The 17245-nt window shown below is 45.4% G+C and overlaps 1 protein-coding gene across 1 annotated transcript; it reads left to right on the forward strand.

Moving 5' to 3' along the window:
- Positions 1-252: 252 nt before the first annotated feature.
- TOX4 (TOX high mobility group box family member 4) lies at positions 253-15869 on the forward strand. The gene is made up of 9 exons (XM_030187810.1): positions 253-315; positions 5761-5829; positions 7971-8207; positions 8806-9066; positions 10136-10363; positions 12401-12481; positions 12926-13606; positions 14250-14425; positions 15152-15869. The coding sequence occupies exons 1-9, from the start codon at positions 253-255 to the stop codon at positions 15210-15212; spliced, it is 1857 nt and encodes a 618-aa protein (XP_030043670.1). The 3' UTR covers positions 15213-15869.
- The last annotated feature ends 1376 nt before the right edge of the window (positions 15870-17245 follow it).

Raw genomic sequence — 17245 nt, forward strand, 5'->3', positions numbered from 1 at the left:
TTTTTCTTCAATAACTTTAATGTTCTAACACGTGCGACACAAACATATCCTGTCACGAGCTCTTTCCCCCCCCCCCCCCCCCCCCCGGGAGGTTTAAACTTCATTGCCCCCTGCGCTCCTTCTGGTTCCTTAACGTCTGTCTCAAAGGGTCTCTTTTCTCCCCTTACTTACTTTCCGTCTTCTCCTCCTCCTCCAAACATTCCTCTTTCCCCGGAAGTTGTTTGTCTTCGCTTCCGGCCTGGAGCGGCGGCCATGTTGGTTGTGTCAGGAAGCGGCGGCCGGCGGTGGAAAGAAGAGGACGCGGCGGTGATGGAGGTAAAACAGCGGCCCCGTTTCTCTCCCCTGTCACCAGAGGCTCGGCCTTGACCCCCCCCTACCTTTCTCCAAAGTTGCAGACTGGAGCAGAGTCTCCTTCTTTTATCTTTTTCAGGGGGGAGTCAGGGTCCTCTTTCTTTATTGTCGTTTCCGGCCCTCCTACTTTTCACGTTTGTCTTCAACATCTGCTGCTAATGATGATGATAATAGTTCTCAAGTATTTCTCTACTTATCCCCTAATCACTTTCCTTCTTACTTCCCTTATGTAATCTCTGCAACTTACCAATAACTATATCTGATAACCTGGAATGACAATGTAATAACAAAATTATGTAAGCCACATTGAGCCTGCAAATAGGTGGGGAAAATGTGGGATACAAATGCAATAAATAAATAAAAGACAAACCCACATCTGCAAGAAAAGTATCATACTCAGAGCAGTATGTATTTTGTGCTGCTAGGTCTGTAAGTCCTTGGGAGGACTCAAATGAATGGACTTAAATTATTCGCCACAGAGGAAAACATTATTATTATTATTTGAACAAAAAAATCTGGAAGAAAATAAAATGCCTTTACAAACTGAAGCAAGACTTTTGGAGATACAAATAGGGTAGCTGTAATTGTGGTTGAAACTTTTGAAGCAATACCGCTTGGACACCCCAAAATACTTGGAAACTTTATACTTAAATGCCATAATCCCATTTTTTGGGGGGGAGGAGGGAGGCAACAAAACCTATCCTACTTGGACAGCATATTATAATAATGAAGTCCTTGGGTAGGACCTGAATTAATGGAGTTTACACTAGTCCATATTTGCTTATATGACACATGAAGATACTAATAAAGGAATTGCTCTTCTATTAATGAGCAATCATAATAAATTGTCCTGATTTTCCCAGGACTCTCCCCATTGGGACTTGTTAGAGAGGTGAAGGATTCACACCACAGTTACTGAAAAGGAAACCATAGATCCCCTCCCCCCCATTTTCCCCCTTGTTTTTATGTACACTGCCTTGATTCACACCCAGAAAGGCAGTATATTAAGAACCTAATAAACAAGAGCTGTAATCTCAGTTGAATTCTAACAGAAATCCAATGGTATAAACCCTTTCACTGCACAAAAATTTCACTTGCTCATCTTCCAACGTGGTATACATCATTCAGTGTAAAAAATGTAACGAAGGATGCTATATTGGAGAAACAGGCCAGATGCTTAAGACAAGATTCAATTTATATAGACATCACATGAACAATACTGGTGCCAGTAGGGCTCCCACCCCTGTTGGTCAGCATTTTACAGGACCAGGACCAGTGACTTCACAGTGAGAATCCTGAAAGGTAACTTTAAAACCATACAAGAACATAAGATCTTAAAAGTCAGAATGATTGAATATTTTAACACCCAACAGAAAGGACTTAACAAGGATCTGGGGTTCCTAGCCCATTATAAACCATAAAGCTGTATGTCTCTGTTGATCACCCCATTCCTCACCTATCCACACCCATCCTGTTAGAATATCAATGATATGCTTTGATGTCCCCATGCATACCTCCTACCCACCCCCATCCTCCCACCCTGTCAGACTGTCATAGTAATGCTTGAATGTTTTCACTTATATACACTGTCAGCTAGCACATTTGCTTATTTCCGATCTGACGAAGAAGGGCAACCTTGGAAAGCTAATCAAGAAATGTATTAAGTTATGTCCAATAAAAAAGGTATCATCTTATTTTCTTTTCCATGTTTTATTTTGGTTGATTTCTATTGATAACCTTAAGAGTGGACTAACACGGCTACCACACTCCTCTACTGCACAAAAACAAAGGGTTTATTCTGTTGAATTTATGTTAGATTCTTATTGGAAATATAGCTCTTGCTCTGTAATGTGTCATATTGGCTGGCATGTTTCACCCCTGTTGAAGATAGATTGAAACATGGCTATGTTGCGTGGATGCTTTTCATAAGCAATAATAGTTCACAAAACTTTATTATTTCATTTTCCTATAAGGGATGTATATAGAGCAGGCATTGGATCAGGTGGGGAGGCTTATGTGTCCTGGAGTGAAGAAGTCCTTTTCCAACACCCAGAAGCAAGCAAAGTAAGGCAAAAAGAAAAGGAGGAGGCCAGTTGTAACCAGAATGAGGTTCAGTGTTTGGTTTACTCACAGCATTAGGATGTCCCTGATGGGAGTTCCATTCAAACGTAAAGGCGGACAGCCACTGTCAAAACATAAAGGAAGTTGTCACAAAACGGGGGGGGGGGGGGGGGGGGGGGGTTTAAAGCCTGTAAAACTGCCTTAATTAATTCTTGAAGTGTATTTCTCCTATTGGCCAGCAGGTGGTCTTTCCTTACTTTAAAACTGTTACAGAGGAATGTCTGTTTTTTCTTTAGTCTAACACAGATAGCAAGTAACTTGTTGTTCTGGGCTCTGATTGGCCCAGGAGCTCAATTCATGTAGGATGTACTGGCTTTTGCCCCAGTCTCAGTTTGGGAGAAGAGAGAGAAAGATCTCTTTGTTGAGACCCTGTGAACAGTTATATTTGATAGCCTGTGAGCAGCAATAGATCTTGAACTCCCCAGGTACTATTTAGATAGTAATCAAATGTTTAGATTCAGTTACCTATTGTTTCGCTGATTGCACCTTTTGTGTTCATTGTTCTAATTTTTCATGACAATAAACAGTTTATTGTCTCTGTTTGTCTGGACTGACTAAGAATCCTGGTAGTTTGTGTGTTGGGTTTGTGGGTGCTTTCTAGGAACTGTGGGACCACTGGGAGTGTGGCCTCAGTAACCAAGGAACCACTGGGGATAATTTGAGAGCGAGAGACTTGCCCAGAGGCGGTTGGGACCCAGTCGGTGGGTGCAATTGTAGAGCACAAGCGAGAGGTGCAAGCAGACCTGAGCTGTGCTTGGGATAAACTCTAAGTGGTTGCGGGGTAGCCCCAGGTGGCTAGCTAGGCGTTTCGTGGCAGACGTCTTTTATTATTATGGATAATGTGGAATTGTGCTTGCTAATAATAAGAATGTGTTCAGCTACTTGCTTTAAATGAGGGGACTTAACGTATGTCCAACTAGAGCTCAGTTGTTCTTGTAGGCTTCCGTGGCGCATCATTATTTTTGCGGTTCTCCGGTTCTTGCTGTGACTAAGTGGAACCGACGTTTCAGCCATTGTGCTGTGGCTTCGTCAGAGCTCAGTTGATTCCACTTTAGCAGTGCCCGCACATCAGCAGCTGCTGACATTAAGACCTGCTGACATTTTTGCACAGCTGGTGATTTGAACCAGGCGCAGCATCAGCAAAATCTTAGTTGCAGTATTCTAGATGTGGTTGTAAAACTGCTTGAGCAATGGTTCTAAAATTCACAGAACTTAAAGAAGATCTAATAGACCTAAGACAACATAATGCAAAAAAAAATAACTTTTTAACTAATTTGTTTATCTAATATTCAACCCTTTTTTTTTTTAATTTAAGAGTAACGCCAGAAGCCAAAACTATATTAACCATCGTTGTCTTTAAACAGTGGTAGAGCTACTACTGTTTGAGCCATGGTTTCATATAGCAGCAGTTAGGTTTAAATTGGAAAACGACTGATGTTGCATGGATGTTGAATCCTACCGAGAGGTAAAACTCTTTTCTCTCCAGGGCTCTGCCTGGCATTAACATTCTGGCATTTTCCTTAAGCTCTGACTTTCAAGTCACTTGATGCTGGGGCATGTCCGGCCCTATGAAAGTTTTGTTTTATTCCAGTTCTTAAATGCAGATTTTCAGAACCCAGTCTACCGTGGCCGGAATCTATCACTCTATGGAAAATCCCTGCCACCAAACCCAAATATTATACAATAGTGTTTTGCTGTATTTTGATTAGTATTGGATTTCTTAGGGATAATCTTTTGAAATGTATCTTTGTGATATCCACCTAATCCTGACCCAAATGCCCAAGGCCCAATTTTATATATGGAGGTTTTAATTTATTGTACTTTTGTTCCACAATTATCCAAAAACCAGTTTCGGTTCAATGTGGCTTACATTTAACAGTTGTTAGAGATTACATTGTTTTGCAGTGGTTTGCAAGATAACTATTAGTGCGTATGGAATAGTCATTGGGATATTAAATTTACCGGTAATTTAATTGCTAATAACCCGTTTAACCATCAAGTTTAAAAATACAAATAACCTAATACAAATATAAAAATAACAAAAATAGCGAAGGGGGGAGAGAATATAACACAGTTATACATCAATAATTCAACACATTTTTGGAATAACCAAACGCCTAGCCACCTGCCTGGGGCTACCCCACGGCCACTTAGAGGTTCTATCCCCAGCACAGCTCAGGTATGCCTGCACCTGCCGCTTGTGCTCTACACTAGCACCCTCCTCCCACTAACTGGGTCCCAACCGCCTCTGGGCGAGTCTCCTGCTCTCAAATTATCACCAGTGATTTCTAGGTTACTGGGGAACACACTCCCAGTGGTCCCACAGTTCCTAGAAAGCACTCACAGACCCAACACACAAACCACCAGGATTCTTAGTCCAGACAAGCAGAGGCAATAAACTAAAAATGTTTATTGTCATGAAAAATTAGAACAATGAACAGAAAAGGTGCAATCAGCAAAACAATAACAAGTAACTGAAATATGGATCAATTATAACACTATCTAAATATTTCTTTACTATCTAAATAGTACCTGGGGCGATGAGGACATATAGCTGCTCACAGATGATCAAATCTAACTGTTCACAGGGCCTCAGCAGGAGATCCTTCTCTCTTTTCTCCATGGCTAAGGCTGGAGAGACAGCCAGTACATTCCTAGATGAATTGAGCTCCTGGGCCAATCAGAGCCCAGAACAACAAGTTTTAAAAGTAGCTGGCCACATCACTGCAGGGTACCTCTTATCTGTATTAACTAAAGAAGGAACAGTCAGTTCTCTGTAATAGCTTTAAAGATAAACAAGCACCACCTGCTGGCCAAACTAGAGAAATACACTTCAAGAAATAAGCAATACAGTTTTACAGGCTTAAAACCCACTGCTTGGTCACACCAAGTTTTCAAGGGTCATCTAAACTGCCTATTGGACCTCTTTTACTAAACTGTGCTAGCGATTCCAGGCACAACAGATGCGCCGCAGTCTGGGCTGCATCATATTTGCCACACAGGAATTGCTAGCGCGGTTCAGTAAAAGGGGCCCATAATTTTGTAATACTATTAAGTAGCTTCCCACTTTTCCAAAACCTGTGGCATTGTTGTGTGGAGATAGAAAACTGAGCTGAGACAGTTCAGCTCCTCGGTATCAGGTAAGACCTAATTTCTTCTTTCATTTTCTGTATGCTGGTAAATTATTCCAAAGTTCAGAGCCCTTACCAAATAATGTTGTATTTTGTGTGCTCCCTAAGCAGCAAAGGCTTGTGTATCCGGGGAATCTGACTCTTGTTTCTTTTCCAGTTCCCTGGGGGTAGTGACAATTACTTGACCATCACTGGTTCAGGCCACCCCTTCCTCACTGGAGCCGAGGTGAGTGAGGCCTTTCTTTGCTCAGACACCTGCATTCGTCCTAGTGTTACGGTAATTTTATTTTATACAGGACTTATAGCCCGCTAATACCGATACATTTCACTGCGGGTTACAAATAAATAAAAGAATGAACACATTCAGAATAAAATAACTTAATTAAAAGATCCCACTATATACTTCTTAAACAAAAAAAGTCTTAAGCAACCTTTTTAACGTAAGAAAATGTGAGTTGGCAGCGCATTCCAAAAAGCTGGAGCTCGATAAAAACTTTATTCCCCTTGGGACCATGTGGTGGTATTGCTGAGGGAGTTGCAGAGAATCCTAAAGTGGAGCCCCGTCATCAAGCACGCCAGCTGAGAAATAATAGTTCATTAAATCATCAGCAGGAGCGTTCGGGGAGGGGTGCTCCCAGCAGAGGGGGGCAGGGAGATTACTGCTAGATATCCAGCCACATATGAAACGAAAAGTACGCATATATAGTTGATTTATTAAGAGGTGCCAGCTTATTTATACTGACAGGCCTGGCTGGATAATAAATCAAAGGAACCTTCATCATACTTAAGTAACTGCTTTGTTTAGAAAAAAGGGGAACTGCTGTTCTCTTCAGGGAAGAATCGGTCACTTCGCTCAGAATAAACCGCTGACGGGCACATTGGATGTCCGACTGTTTTCCTTCATTTCCACCCAAGGTTCTCCTGGCACGGGAGAAACGCTGAGTCTGCGTTTCTGTGCTAAGAGTTTTCACTTTCTGGCACTATAAGGAACGTGTAAGATACACTGGTGTTTTGTGTGAAGTATTGCCACACTGGGACAGACCAAAGGTCCATCAAGCCCAGCATCCTGTTTCCAACAGTGGCCAATCCAGGTCATATGTACCTGGCAAAAACTTGAAGAGTAGCAACATTCCATGTAGAACCCCAAAGAGTTGCAACATTCTAGAATTCTAAAGAACAACAAGATTCCATGCAGAATTTCAAAGTGTGGCAGCATTCCATATAGAACCCCAAAGAGTAGCACGATTCCATTCAGAATTCCATGTACATAAGTGTTGCCATACTGGGACAGACCAAAGGTCCATCAAGCCCAGCATTCTGTTTCCAACAGTGGCCAATCCAGGTCACAAGTACCTGGCAAAAACTTGAAGAGTAGCAACATTCCATGTAGAACCCCAAAGAGTTGCAACGTTCTAGAATTCTAAAGAATAACAAGATTCCATGCAGAATTTCAAAGTGTGGCAACATTCCATATAGAACCCCAAAGAGTAGCACGATTCCATTCAGAATTCCATGTACATAAGTGTTGCCATACTGGGACAGACCAAAGGTCCATCAAGCCCAGCATTCTGTTTCCAACAGTGGCCAATCCAGGTCACAAGTACCTGGCAAAAACTTGAAGAGTAGCAACATTCCATGTAGAACCCCAAAGAGTTGCAACGTTCTAGAATTCTAAAGAATAACAAGATTCCATGCAGAATTTCAAAGTGTGGCAACATTCCATGTAGAACCCCAAAGAGCAGCAAGATTCCATTCAGAATCCCAAGTACATAAGTACATAAGTGTTGCCATACTGGGAAAGACCAAAGGTCCATCAAGCCCAGCATCCTGTTTCCAACAGTGGCCAATCCAGGTCACAAATACCTGGCAAGATTCCCCCCAAAAATTACAAAACATGTTATGCTGCTTATCTAGGGTGAGGGCTTTTGATGTGAAGCTCTAGGGGGCAAACTCAGGAGTACCAGTATGTTACCACAGAAAAGGCGGTGGGTTCATGGAACAGTTCTCCACTGGAGGTGGTAGAAATAGACAGTAGCAAGATTCAAGGAAGCCTGGAATGGGTGCAGAGGATCCTCGGTGGTTGGGGATGAGGAGCAAAGCCCGGGACAGGTAGAGAGGACCCATGGTGGTGGAGAGAGGTGAAGCTTGGCCCGGGGCCCACATGATCCTCAGCAGTGGGAGAGTGAGGGGTAAAGCCCGGGATGGGCACAGAGGACCCTTAGCGGTAGGATGTGGGAGATAGAATTGGAGATTCCAGAGAGGTATCACATATTGTATTTAGAGGAAGACTGGGGCAGTGACTAGCTGGGGAGAGAATTCTTGATGTGCCATGTCTTTCTTGTAACCTGTTTTATTTTGGAATCACAGACATTCCACACCCCAAACCTGGGTGATGAGGAGTTCGAGCTCCCTCCCATCACACTGGACGCTGACCCCACTCTGGCCGTCTCCGACGTGGTCAGCCACTTTGATGACCTGGGCGACCCCACCCACGAAGGCAGCTTCTCAGCCCAGTACGGGGTGCAGACGCTGGAACTGCCAGTCAGCATGTCTCACGAGGTGATGGAGCAGACTGGTGGGCTCCTGAGCAGTGGATTCTCTATGGTAAGGCTTGGGAGGGGAGTGGAAGACACCCTCTTTCCCCATGCTCACCCTATCGAGAACGAGTATCTCTGCTGCGGTGTTAGGTTGTTCGGTTTCCAGTTCACCCAGTAGCTGGTTCTTATCTGTTTCAAAACTGCACAAAGCCTGGCCTGTTTTAAGCAGTGTTTGAGGCTCCAGGATTGCCTGGAAACGCATATGACGCCAACATGCGTAGACTTCCACGAGGACCCCTGTTCTCAACCGGTCCTCAGAACACAGCTGGCCAGTCAGGATTTCAGGAGACCCACAATGAATATGCATGAGAGAGATTTGCATACAGTGGAGGCCGTGCTTGAAAATTGATCTCATTTACATTTATTGTGGATTTCCTGGAAAACCTGACTGTGCTGGCTGTGTCCCGAGGATTGGGTTGAGAGTCCCTGATGTACAGTGTGGAAACCTCTTGCCGTTCGTTTTAGGTGTCACGTAATGCTGGAAGCTGCCAATTTGGGCTGCTCTTGAGGTGCACTGGGAAGCCCCATAGCATGGAAGTGTGTGAGAGAGGCCTGTAATCTTTGGTTCATTCTCTCCCCTCCCCCTTCCCCTTTAATTCTTGTAGGAGCTGGAGCACACTATTGGAACGCAGTACAGTGCCAACCCCCCTGTGACTATTGATGTTTCTATGGCCGGCCTGACTTCAGACTTGCTAGCCCACGGCCAGCTGACCACCATTGACCAATCGGAACTGAGCTCCCAGCTTGGACTGAGTCTGGGGGCTGGGGCCATCCTGCCTCCGGTTCAGTCGCCGGAAGACCGTCTCTCAACCACGCCATCCCCTACCGGTTCGCAGCACGAGGACGAGGCGGAGGAGTTCCGACAGGTGAGACCGAGAAGGGAGGAGAGCAATATTGGAGCACCTCACGTGTGTCTGCATTGATTACAGTAACTTAAGTTAGCGGGACTCATCTTTAGTGTGAGAAAGGTGGTGAGATAATAAAGGGTTGCGATTTGCTCTCCGTCCACATGATGGTTTTTCTCAGGCTGACTGCCTAGGAGGTCTGAATTCAGTTTCCAGACCCGCTCCTGCCCTTCATGTTGTCTGGTTGCTGGGGATGCTGCAGAGGTGATTGTTCACAGCTCTCTAAAGCTTTTGTTATGCCTTACGATTCCTACAGTACTGATACTCATAGAAGACAGACTCTGCTTCATGAGACAGTCTAATCACAGGGAGGAAGACCTGATCATTTACACTGTAGAAATAGCTACCTAGGTTTATTTGATAGCTACACTTTGTGTCCTTTAACTAAAGATTGTTGGTGCTATGATGGACTATAACATAGTAAATAACGGCAGATAAAGACGCCATCCAGTCTGCCCAACAAGATAAACTCATTTTCTGTGGTATGTGATACTTTATATGTATACCCGAGTTTGATTTGTCCTTACCATTCTCAGGGCACAGACCGTAGAAGTCTGCCCAGCACTCTTCCTGTACTAAGTTCTGAAGCTTAACGTCGAAACCCCTTAAAATTTACACTCAAGCTCATCCATATCTATTCAGTCACGATCAGGGCGTAGACAGTAGAAGTCTGCCCAGCTCCCATTTTGTTTCCCAATTACCGGCGTCGCCACCCAATCTCCGCTAAGATTCTGTGGAACCATTCCTTCAAAACAGGATTCCTTTGTGTTTATCCCACGCATGTTTGAATTCCATTACCGTTTTCATCTCCACCACCTCCTGCGGGAGGGCATTCCACGTATCCACCACTATAGTGGAAGAGGGAGGTTTAAAAATGGGGCTGAACCCCTTGGATAAAGGGGAGCAAGTAAGCTCTCTCCTGTGATGCTCCCTTTCTGATGTGAACCTGAAGAGCAGCTGGGGGGAGAAGACACCTCTTTTCGTCCACTGCAGTTCAGTAAAGTTATCTGTCATTCCTTTCCCCTCACAGGTCATGCTGCCCAAGGTTGTGACAGTAGAAACAGGCCGGAAGCAGAAGACACCCAAGAAGAAAAAGAAGAAAGACCCCAATGAGCCACAGAAGCCCGTCTCGGCTTACGCCCTCTTCTTTCGGGATACGCAAGCCGCCATCAAGGGCCAGAATCCCAATGCTACCTTTGGAGAAGTGTCTAAGATCGTGGCTTCCATGTGGGATAGTCTGGGAGAGGAGCAGAAACAGGTGAGAGAGAGAGAGATCCGGGAGAGGGGCTTGGGAGAATTGCAGAAAAAATGGGGGAGGGGCAGAGCCTGGGACAGGGACAAGGGCATGCTGTGGGTGGGGCTTGGGCAAGGACATGCAAGAGATGGGGCCTGGGAGAGGAGTAGGGGAAGTGGAGGATTATGGGATTTCCTCTCTGTAGATGTGTAAATTGCTGAATCTGTGAGGCTCTTCTCTTTCCTCTGATATCACAGGAGACTGTTTTAGAAATACTAGCAAGCTAAAAGTGGAACAGAGAGCTGCTCTTTTCTTCATCTTTCACTTTATATAGGAGTAAATTGTAAATGTACTAGTTAATAGATTAGCTGCACCCATATCCCCAGACCTCACTCTATGAATTGGAAATCAGTGTAATCATTTCAGAATTATTCAGTCTCTGGTGTTATCTGCAAACCCACAGAGTGAACAAGTCCAGGGAAATGTTCTGTAACTTTTCACAGTGCGTTCATACAACTTGTTTATTGATAGCCACACAGTAAAATGGCTTGAATTATGTTTTGCACATCTGAAGTCACAGCTCCTGATGAAAGATCCCAAGAAAGTTCAATACATTTTATGCTGCTTATCCCAGAAATAAGCAGTGGATTTTCCCCATTGTAATAATGGTCTATGAACTTTTCCTTTAGGAAGCCGTCCAAACCCTTTTTTTTTTTTTTTTTGAAACCCCGCTAAGCTAACTGCCTTTACCACATTCTCTGGCAACGAATTCCAGAGTTTAATTACATGTTGAGTGAAGAAAAATGTTCTCCGATCCGTATTAAATTTACTACTTTGTAGCTTCATCGCATGCCCCCTAGTCCTAGTATTTTTAGAAAGAGTAAACAAATGATTCATGTCTACCCGTTCCACTCCACTCATTATTTTATAGACCTCTATCATATCTCCCAACTGTTGTTTCAAAGGAGGGAGGCCAGTTTTGCCACTCATGGTTTTAGGAGTATTTGTGATTGCCTGTCTTTATACTTTCTCCCATCTGACACACTCGGATCATCTCTATATATAAAAGGCAACACCAACGTTCTATGAAGCCTCCAACCGGAAGTGTGAAGAGGGAGAGATATCCGGTTTCCCCATGAGTGTCTGCCCCGCCCTCGCTCTCTCTCTAACACAAACAGTGAAGGAAAACAGCAAAGCAGGAAATCAAATCGCTCTCTCTGTAACAATGAAGGACTCAGAGGGGGGAGGGGAGAGAGGGCAGGAACACACACACTCCCACATGCACACAGAAGAAAACCTTGCTAGCCCCCGTTTCATTTGCATCAGAAACGGGGCTTTTTTACTAGTGTTTATGTAAAATCAACATGGTGGGTGTTTTAAAAAATGAGTAATTCAAACGAGTTTAATCTGCGTCCCTTCCCCTCCCTTGTTTTACACACAGTTAACGTCAGCGAGCATCTGGAATTCAAAATGCAGATTGTGTTCTTTCTCACTGTCAATCCTGAGAACCTCTGGGTCATTCTCATTCCGTGGTTCCTATGACACAAGCTGCGGAAAGAGTTTTTGCTGCTGTTGCGGGAGCCCAGTGTATACCATAGCAACGTGTATCTAACAGAGCCAGCCTGAGCCAGGAATTAATTCGTGGAGAGCACGCACACTTGGGTAGCTCCTAGAGGGCTTATTCTTCCAATAGTGACGTAGAACACATTCTGAGCTTCCTTTTCTAATGTCACTCTGCAGAACATGAGTGAAAATTGAGGTGTAACCAGTAAAATGGAGCTGATTTGAGCTAAGATGATCACAGAGCAGAGATACACCAAAGCACGAGAATGTAAGAAAAAAGTGTGAGGGTAATAAATAGATGGTTGAAGAACAAACCACAGGGAAAATGTCTGAGAATATAGGAAGCAAAATTAGAGTGAAACTGGAAAGAAAGGAGCTCGAGACTAAGACCAAAGGACTGATTCCCCAGAGCTAGAGGGATAGATACAGTGTACTTGGTCCTGATGCTGCTGAATTTACAGACCACCCTTCTTCTGTCCTGTGCCCCTCTTTTCCCAGGTTTACAAGAGAAAGACTGAAGCGGCCAAGAAAGATTACCTGAAAGCCCTGGCTGAGTACAAAGCAAACCAGCTCTCTCAGGTAAGGGAGGGAGAAATACAGACATCGCTCGTGCTTGTTATAGGGGCGGGGGTGTGGAGGAGATTTGGGTTTGATTACATCACTTTTCCAGTTCTGAGCTCATGGGTTTCGGCTTAGTCTTGGACCCAAGGCAGCGGAGGGTGAAGTCACTTGCCTGCGGTCACACGGAGCATTGGTGGAAGAGGGATTTGAACCCTGGCTTCCCCGATACTGTTCTAGCCACTAAGCTGTTCCTTGATTAGTTTCAACCAGTAGCGGGGAACGTGGAAAACATTTTGGTTGGGGGGGAGGGGAGGGGGAAGTGTGGCAGTGTAAGATGTTATGGGGGAGGGGGCATAAGCCATTAAGACTGTGGTAATCCATTTTTGAGAGCAGAGTGAGGCATACACTGTTCTGAGGAGAGGTGGGTGGTCCGGATTCATGGAGTTTTTCTTCTCTCCGCAGCCTGTGGCAGAAGTGGTAGAACTGGAGGTGCCACAGCCGGTGCAGGAGCCCCCGTCGCTGGTGGCAGAGTCTGTGTCCCCCTCCGCTGCAGTGGTGGTGACTCCCACTACATCCCAGTACACCCCTTCCCCAGCGCCTCCCGCCTCCTCCCCTCAGCCCAGCATCAGCAAGATTATCATCTGCAAGCAAGTGCTGAGCCGGGGCCAGCTGGCGGCCTCCCTGGGCTCTGCCTCGCAGAGTTTGGTCACGGTCATCCCCGCCAACCTGGTAACTTCCCGCGGGCTGCAGCTACAGACCGCCCCTGCGCAGACCAAGATCGTCACCCGCTCGGTGCTGCAGGCCGCCATGCAGATGCCCCCACCTCGACTGCAGCCGCCCCCGCTTCAGCAGATGCCCCAAATCCCTCCCCAGCAGCAGCCCGTGGCTATCCTACAACCGCCTCCCCTCCAGGCCATGCAGAAACTGCGGCTCAACCTGCAGCCCCCGCCCCTGCAGATCAAGATTATCCCACCCCCCATGCAGCCTGCTACGACGCTGCAGATCCAGCCTCAGCCCATCCCTGCAGTCCCTGCTGTAATCTCACCCCCCAAGGAGAGCTCCCCTGCTGCTAGCCCAGAGACTCCTGTGGTTTCTGCATCTCCTCCCCAGCACATGGACATAGAGACTGACGTGGTGCCAGAGGTGAGACCTGTAAAATGCTGCTGCAGCTGGGTGTCGCTTGGAGTTACTTTGTGGTCATTAGGGGATCACTAGCTATAATTGGGGAGCCTGTAGCGTCACTAGAGTTCAGTGGATCTGTGAAGGGTGAGGGTGCAATGTAATTTGACAAGATGGTTTCTTAAAGTACTTTTATCTGTAGAAGATCCTCGGCAGTTGGGTAAAGCCTTCACAGCCACAGAGGATCCTCAGCGTTGGGGTGGGGGGATAAGAGTTAAAGACTGGGATGGGAACAGAGGATCCTCACTGGTGGGGGAGTGAGGGGTAAAGCCGGAGACAACCACAGAGGATCATCTGGTTGCAATTATTCTGCGTTGACAGTCTGCATTACAAAGGTAAGCAAAGGAAGGAAAATCTAGGAGCATGAGAGGATCATTGACTTTCTCAAAAGGCAAGGCACGCTTATTTGTGACATCTTCTACTGGTTCCTGTGTGCTGGAGCTGCTGTCTAGCTAAAGTAAGCCAAATAATGCACCCGAGGCACGATTACAACACAGGATTTGGGGCTTTGAGTGGGGTTGGAAAAGAGAAAGGGGCAGCAGGCATTTGATTTTGTTTTCTTTTTTTTTTTTTTAAATTCCCTTCTTCCCCTTGTCCTGCCGTCCAGGTGGAGTCTCCTCCTGCCTCAATGGAGGTGCAGCTGATCAGCGGCTCCCCCCCACAAGAAGCGCCGCCCTCTCCCCAATCCCGTTGTGTACGCTCAGGCTGTGAGAACCTACCCGTGGAGAGTAAGGACTGGGATAAAGAATACTGCAGCAACGAGTGCGTGGTGAAACACTGCAGGTGAGTCCCCGGCTGGTGGAGAAAACAGTGAACACAGGGCGAGGTCTGGGGGGGGGGGGGGAACGAGTTTGGGGTACGTAGTAATGGTGAAGTTTCAGTAGCTGTGTCCGGTTCGTTACCTCGGTGGAGAAAATGTGTAGGTAATAAAGGGGCAGCATTATCCTACCATAAGTACATAAGTAATGCCATACTGGGAAAAGACCAAGGGTCCATCGAGCCCAGCATCCTGTCCACGACAGTGGCCAATCCAGGCCAAGGGCACCTGGCGAGCTTCCCAAACGTACAAACATTCTAGACACGTTATTCCCGGAATTGTGGATGTTTCCCAAGTCCATTTAGTAGCGGTTTATGGACTTGTCCTTTAGGAAACCGTCCAACCCCTTTTTAAACTCTGCTAAGCTAACCGCCTTCACCACTGTGTCGGGGGTCATTGTTTCTTCCTTAGTTACATAAGTACATAAGTAATGCCACACTGGGAAAAGACCAAGGGTCCATCGAGCCCAGCATCCTGTCCAAGGGCACCTGGCAAGCTTCCCAAACGTACAAACATTCTATACATGTTATTCCTGCAAGAATATTTCAGTGGGAAGGGGAATTTTGATACATTGGAAAAATCATTTATTTCACAGTAACTTAATCCACAGGACATTGGTACTGTGTTGTATTGGCATACTTAATAAATGTTAACTATTGGCCTCTCTCTTTACAATGTCTCTTACACTCTAGGGATGTTTTCTTGGCCTGGGTTGCAGCCAGGAGCCAGGGCAGCGTTGCAGCTGTGAAGTAATTCATCCCATCTATCAGATAAAGTACCAGCAGAGCAAGCGGAAGAAGTTGGGACAGTGGTGGATCAATTTAGGTCTCTGTATAATAATTCCACGCACACCATATTTCCTGTGGAAAGAGTTTTTTTTTTTTTTTGTCCTAATGGCAGAACAAACCGATTCTGAGGTGTCAGTAGGGGTTGTTTTTTTTATTTGGGTAGAGGGAGGGGGGTGAAAGCATAAAATGATTTGTGAACTTTATAACAGGGCAAGCAAATAAAATTCACCTCAGCCACGTTATTTTCAATGGAACAACCCCAGGGCAGACTTTTGATCAGGGCTGCAGTCTGTTTTTTGGCCACATGATGGCGCCACAGCACAATGGACATAGTATTTCGCTCTGAGGGGGCTTTTTCAGTTAAAGGGGTATGAAAGGCAGTTCAGAGTTTCCGTTCCTATACAAACATCTTTCATCATATTATGGCACCAGGGTACAGATTTACTTTTTAAGCTAATTTATTGTAGTGGGGAGCTTGCCCATAAGCAACAGCAATGGCCTGGTATTTCTAAAACTGTCCTCACCCTCACGTCTGGATGCAACATGTCGATTTTTCCTCTAGCACTCGTGGAGAGGAAGAAATAAAAATATCACCGCTGTTTTGAGTTGTGCTGCAAAAAAACCAGAGCCTCTTTTTCTGAGGTTTTGTCTGTGCCTGCTGCTACTGCAGAGTGAAAACAGCCTTCAAAGCTCAGGATGTGACACAATACATTTTTTTTCCAGAGGGAGGGTGAATGGCAGCTGGTGTTATATAGCTGTTGCTAACTTCATTCAATCTCTTTAAATGAGAAAACCTGCTTGTGCTTTTTGTGAGATATTTTACCTCTGCTACAGTGATAGAGCTGAAAAAGCAGTTTCAGGCCCACCCCGGCTGGACAGCTAAGGACAAAGGTGTACACTGGAGTCACTGAAGTGAATCTTTATTACGCAAGGACTTTCATGATGAGCAGGAGTCTTTAACAGCAGCATCAACCACACTCTGATTCTACAGTAATTGAATGAAAAGGTGATATACGACTTCTATAAAGGAGCAGCCAGCCATCAAGTGCTTAGATGGTTTTTATAGTCATTGCAGTAACTAGTGTTACTGTCTAATGGAAGTGTAGGGGAAAGCATATCCATTGATGTTTATGGACAATAAACCTGCCACCGTGCATGTGAAAGCCTCACGATGGGCCCGTTCCACTGCCAGACTAAACTGGATCAGGTTTGCCTTCAGCTATAATGTGAATTGAACTAGTTGCATATATATATATATATTTTTTGGCCAATACAATGCAGAAATCTATTTCTGGTGTCTTTCCTGGATCTGCTGCTGGCAAAAGTGAGGTGGGGGAAGCGCACGTGGCATACTGAAGGCAGCTCCTGGGTGGAGTTTATGGAGAATGGTGCAACGGCGCACAATTAAATAAACCATCTGGCTACAGCAGTAGCAGTGGTTTTTCTCTGCTGCTGTTGCTTCTTTTTCTGTAACCTGTTGGGGCACTCGTAAAACACCCTGCAGTCCCTCTCAGTTCTTAGGTGACCTTGGCATATTTTCAAAGCACTTTGGGAGGCTAAGTGCTTTGAAAATGAGCCCCCCTTGGCTCCTAAAACCAGTTGTGTACTAATTCCAGGAGTGCATTTTCCCCTGAGAGCTGCAATTTCTGTATGTTTTGTGAAGAACTGCCTTATAGCTAGCGCAGGAGTTCTGGGGACACCCCCTAGCCAGTCAGGTTTTCATGATACCTGCAATGAATATGCATGAGATGGATTTGCATACCTTACCGCCGTGATGAGGCATATTTTCAAAGCACTTAGCCTTCCAAAGTTCCATAGGTTTCTATGGAAGGCTAAGTGCTTTGAAAATATGCCTCACTGTATGCAAATCCATCTCATTTCATATTCATTGTGGGTATCCTGAAAACCTGATTGGCCAGGTGAGTCCCAAGGACAGGGTGGGAAAACCCCTGCTTAAGCCTAATCGTGACAGTAAACCCACTGGTTATACTACAAGCA

This window comes from Microcaecilia unicolor, chromosome 14, assembly GCF_901765095.1.
Source record: "Microcaecilia unicolor chromosome 14, aMicUni1.1, whole genome shotgun sequence".
Taxonomy (NCBI): Eukaryota; Metazoa; Chordata; class Amphibia; order Gymnophiona; family Siphonopidae; genus Microcaecilia; species Microcaecilia unicolor.

Excerpts from the sequence above, each read along its gene's own strand:
- TOX4 (XM_030187810.1), top strand. The coding sequence starts at position 253 with ATGTTGGTTGTGTCAGGAAGCGGCGGCCGGCGGTGGAAAGAAGAGGAC. Across the intron at positions 10,364-12,400 it reads TGGGAGAGGAGCAGAAACAG|GTTTACAAGAGAAAGACTGA; the intron begins GTGAGAGAGAGA and ends CTCTTTTCCCAG. Across the intron at positions 14,426-15,151 it reads TGCGTGGTGAAACACTGCAG|GGATGTTTTCTTGGCCTGGG; the intron begins GTGAGTCCCCGG and ends CTTACACTCTAG.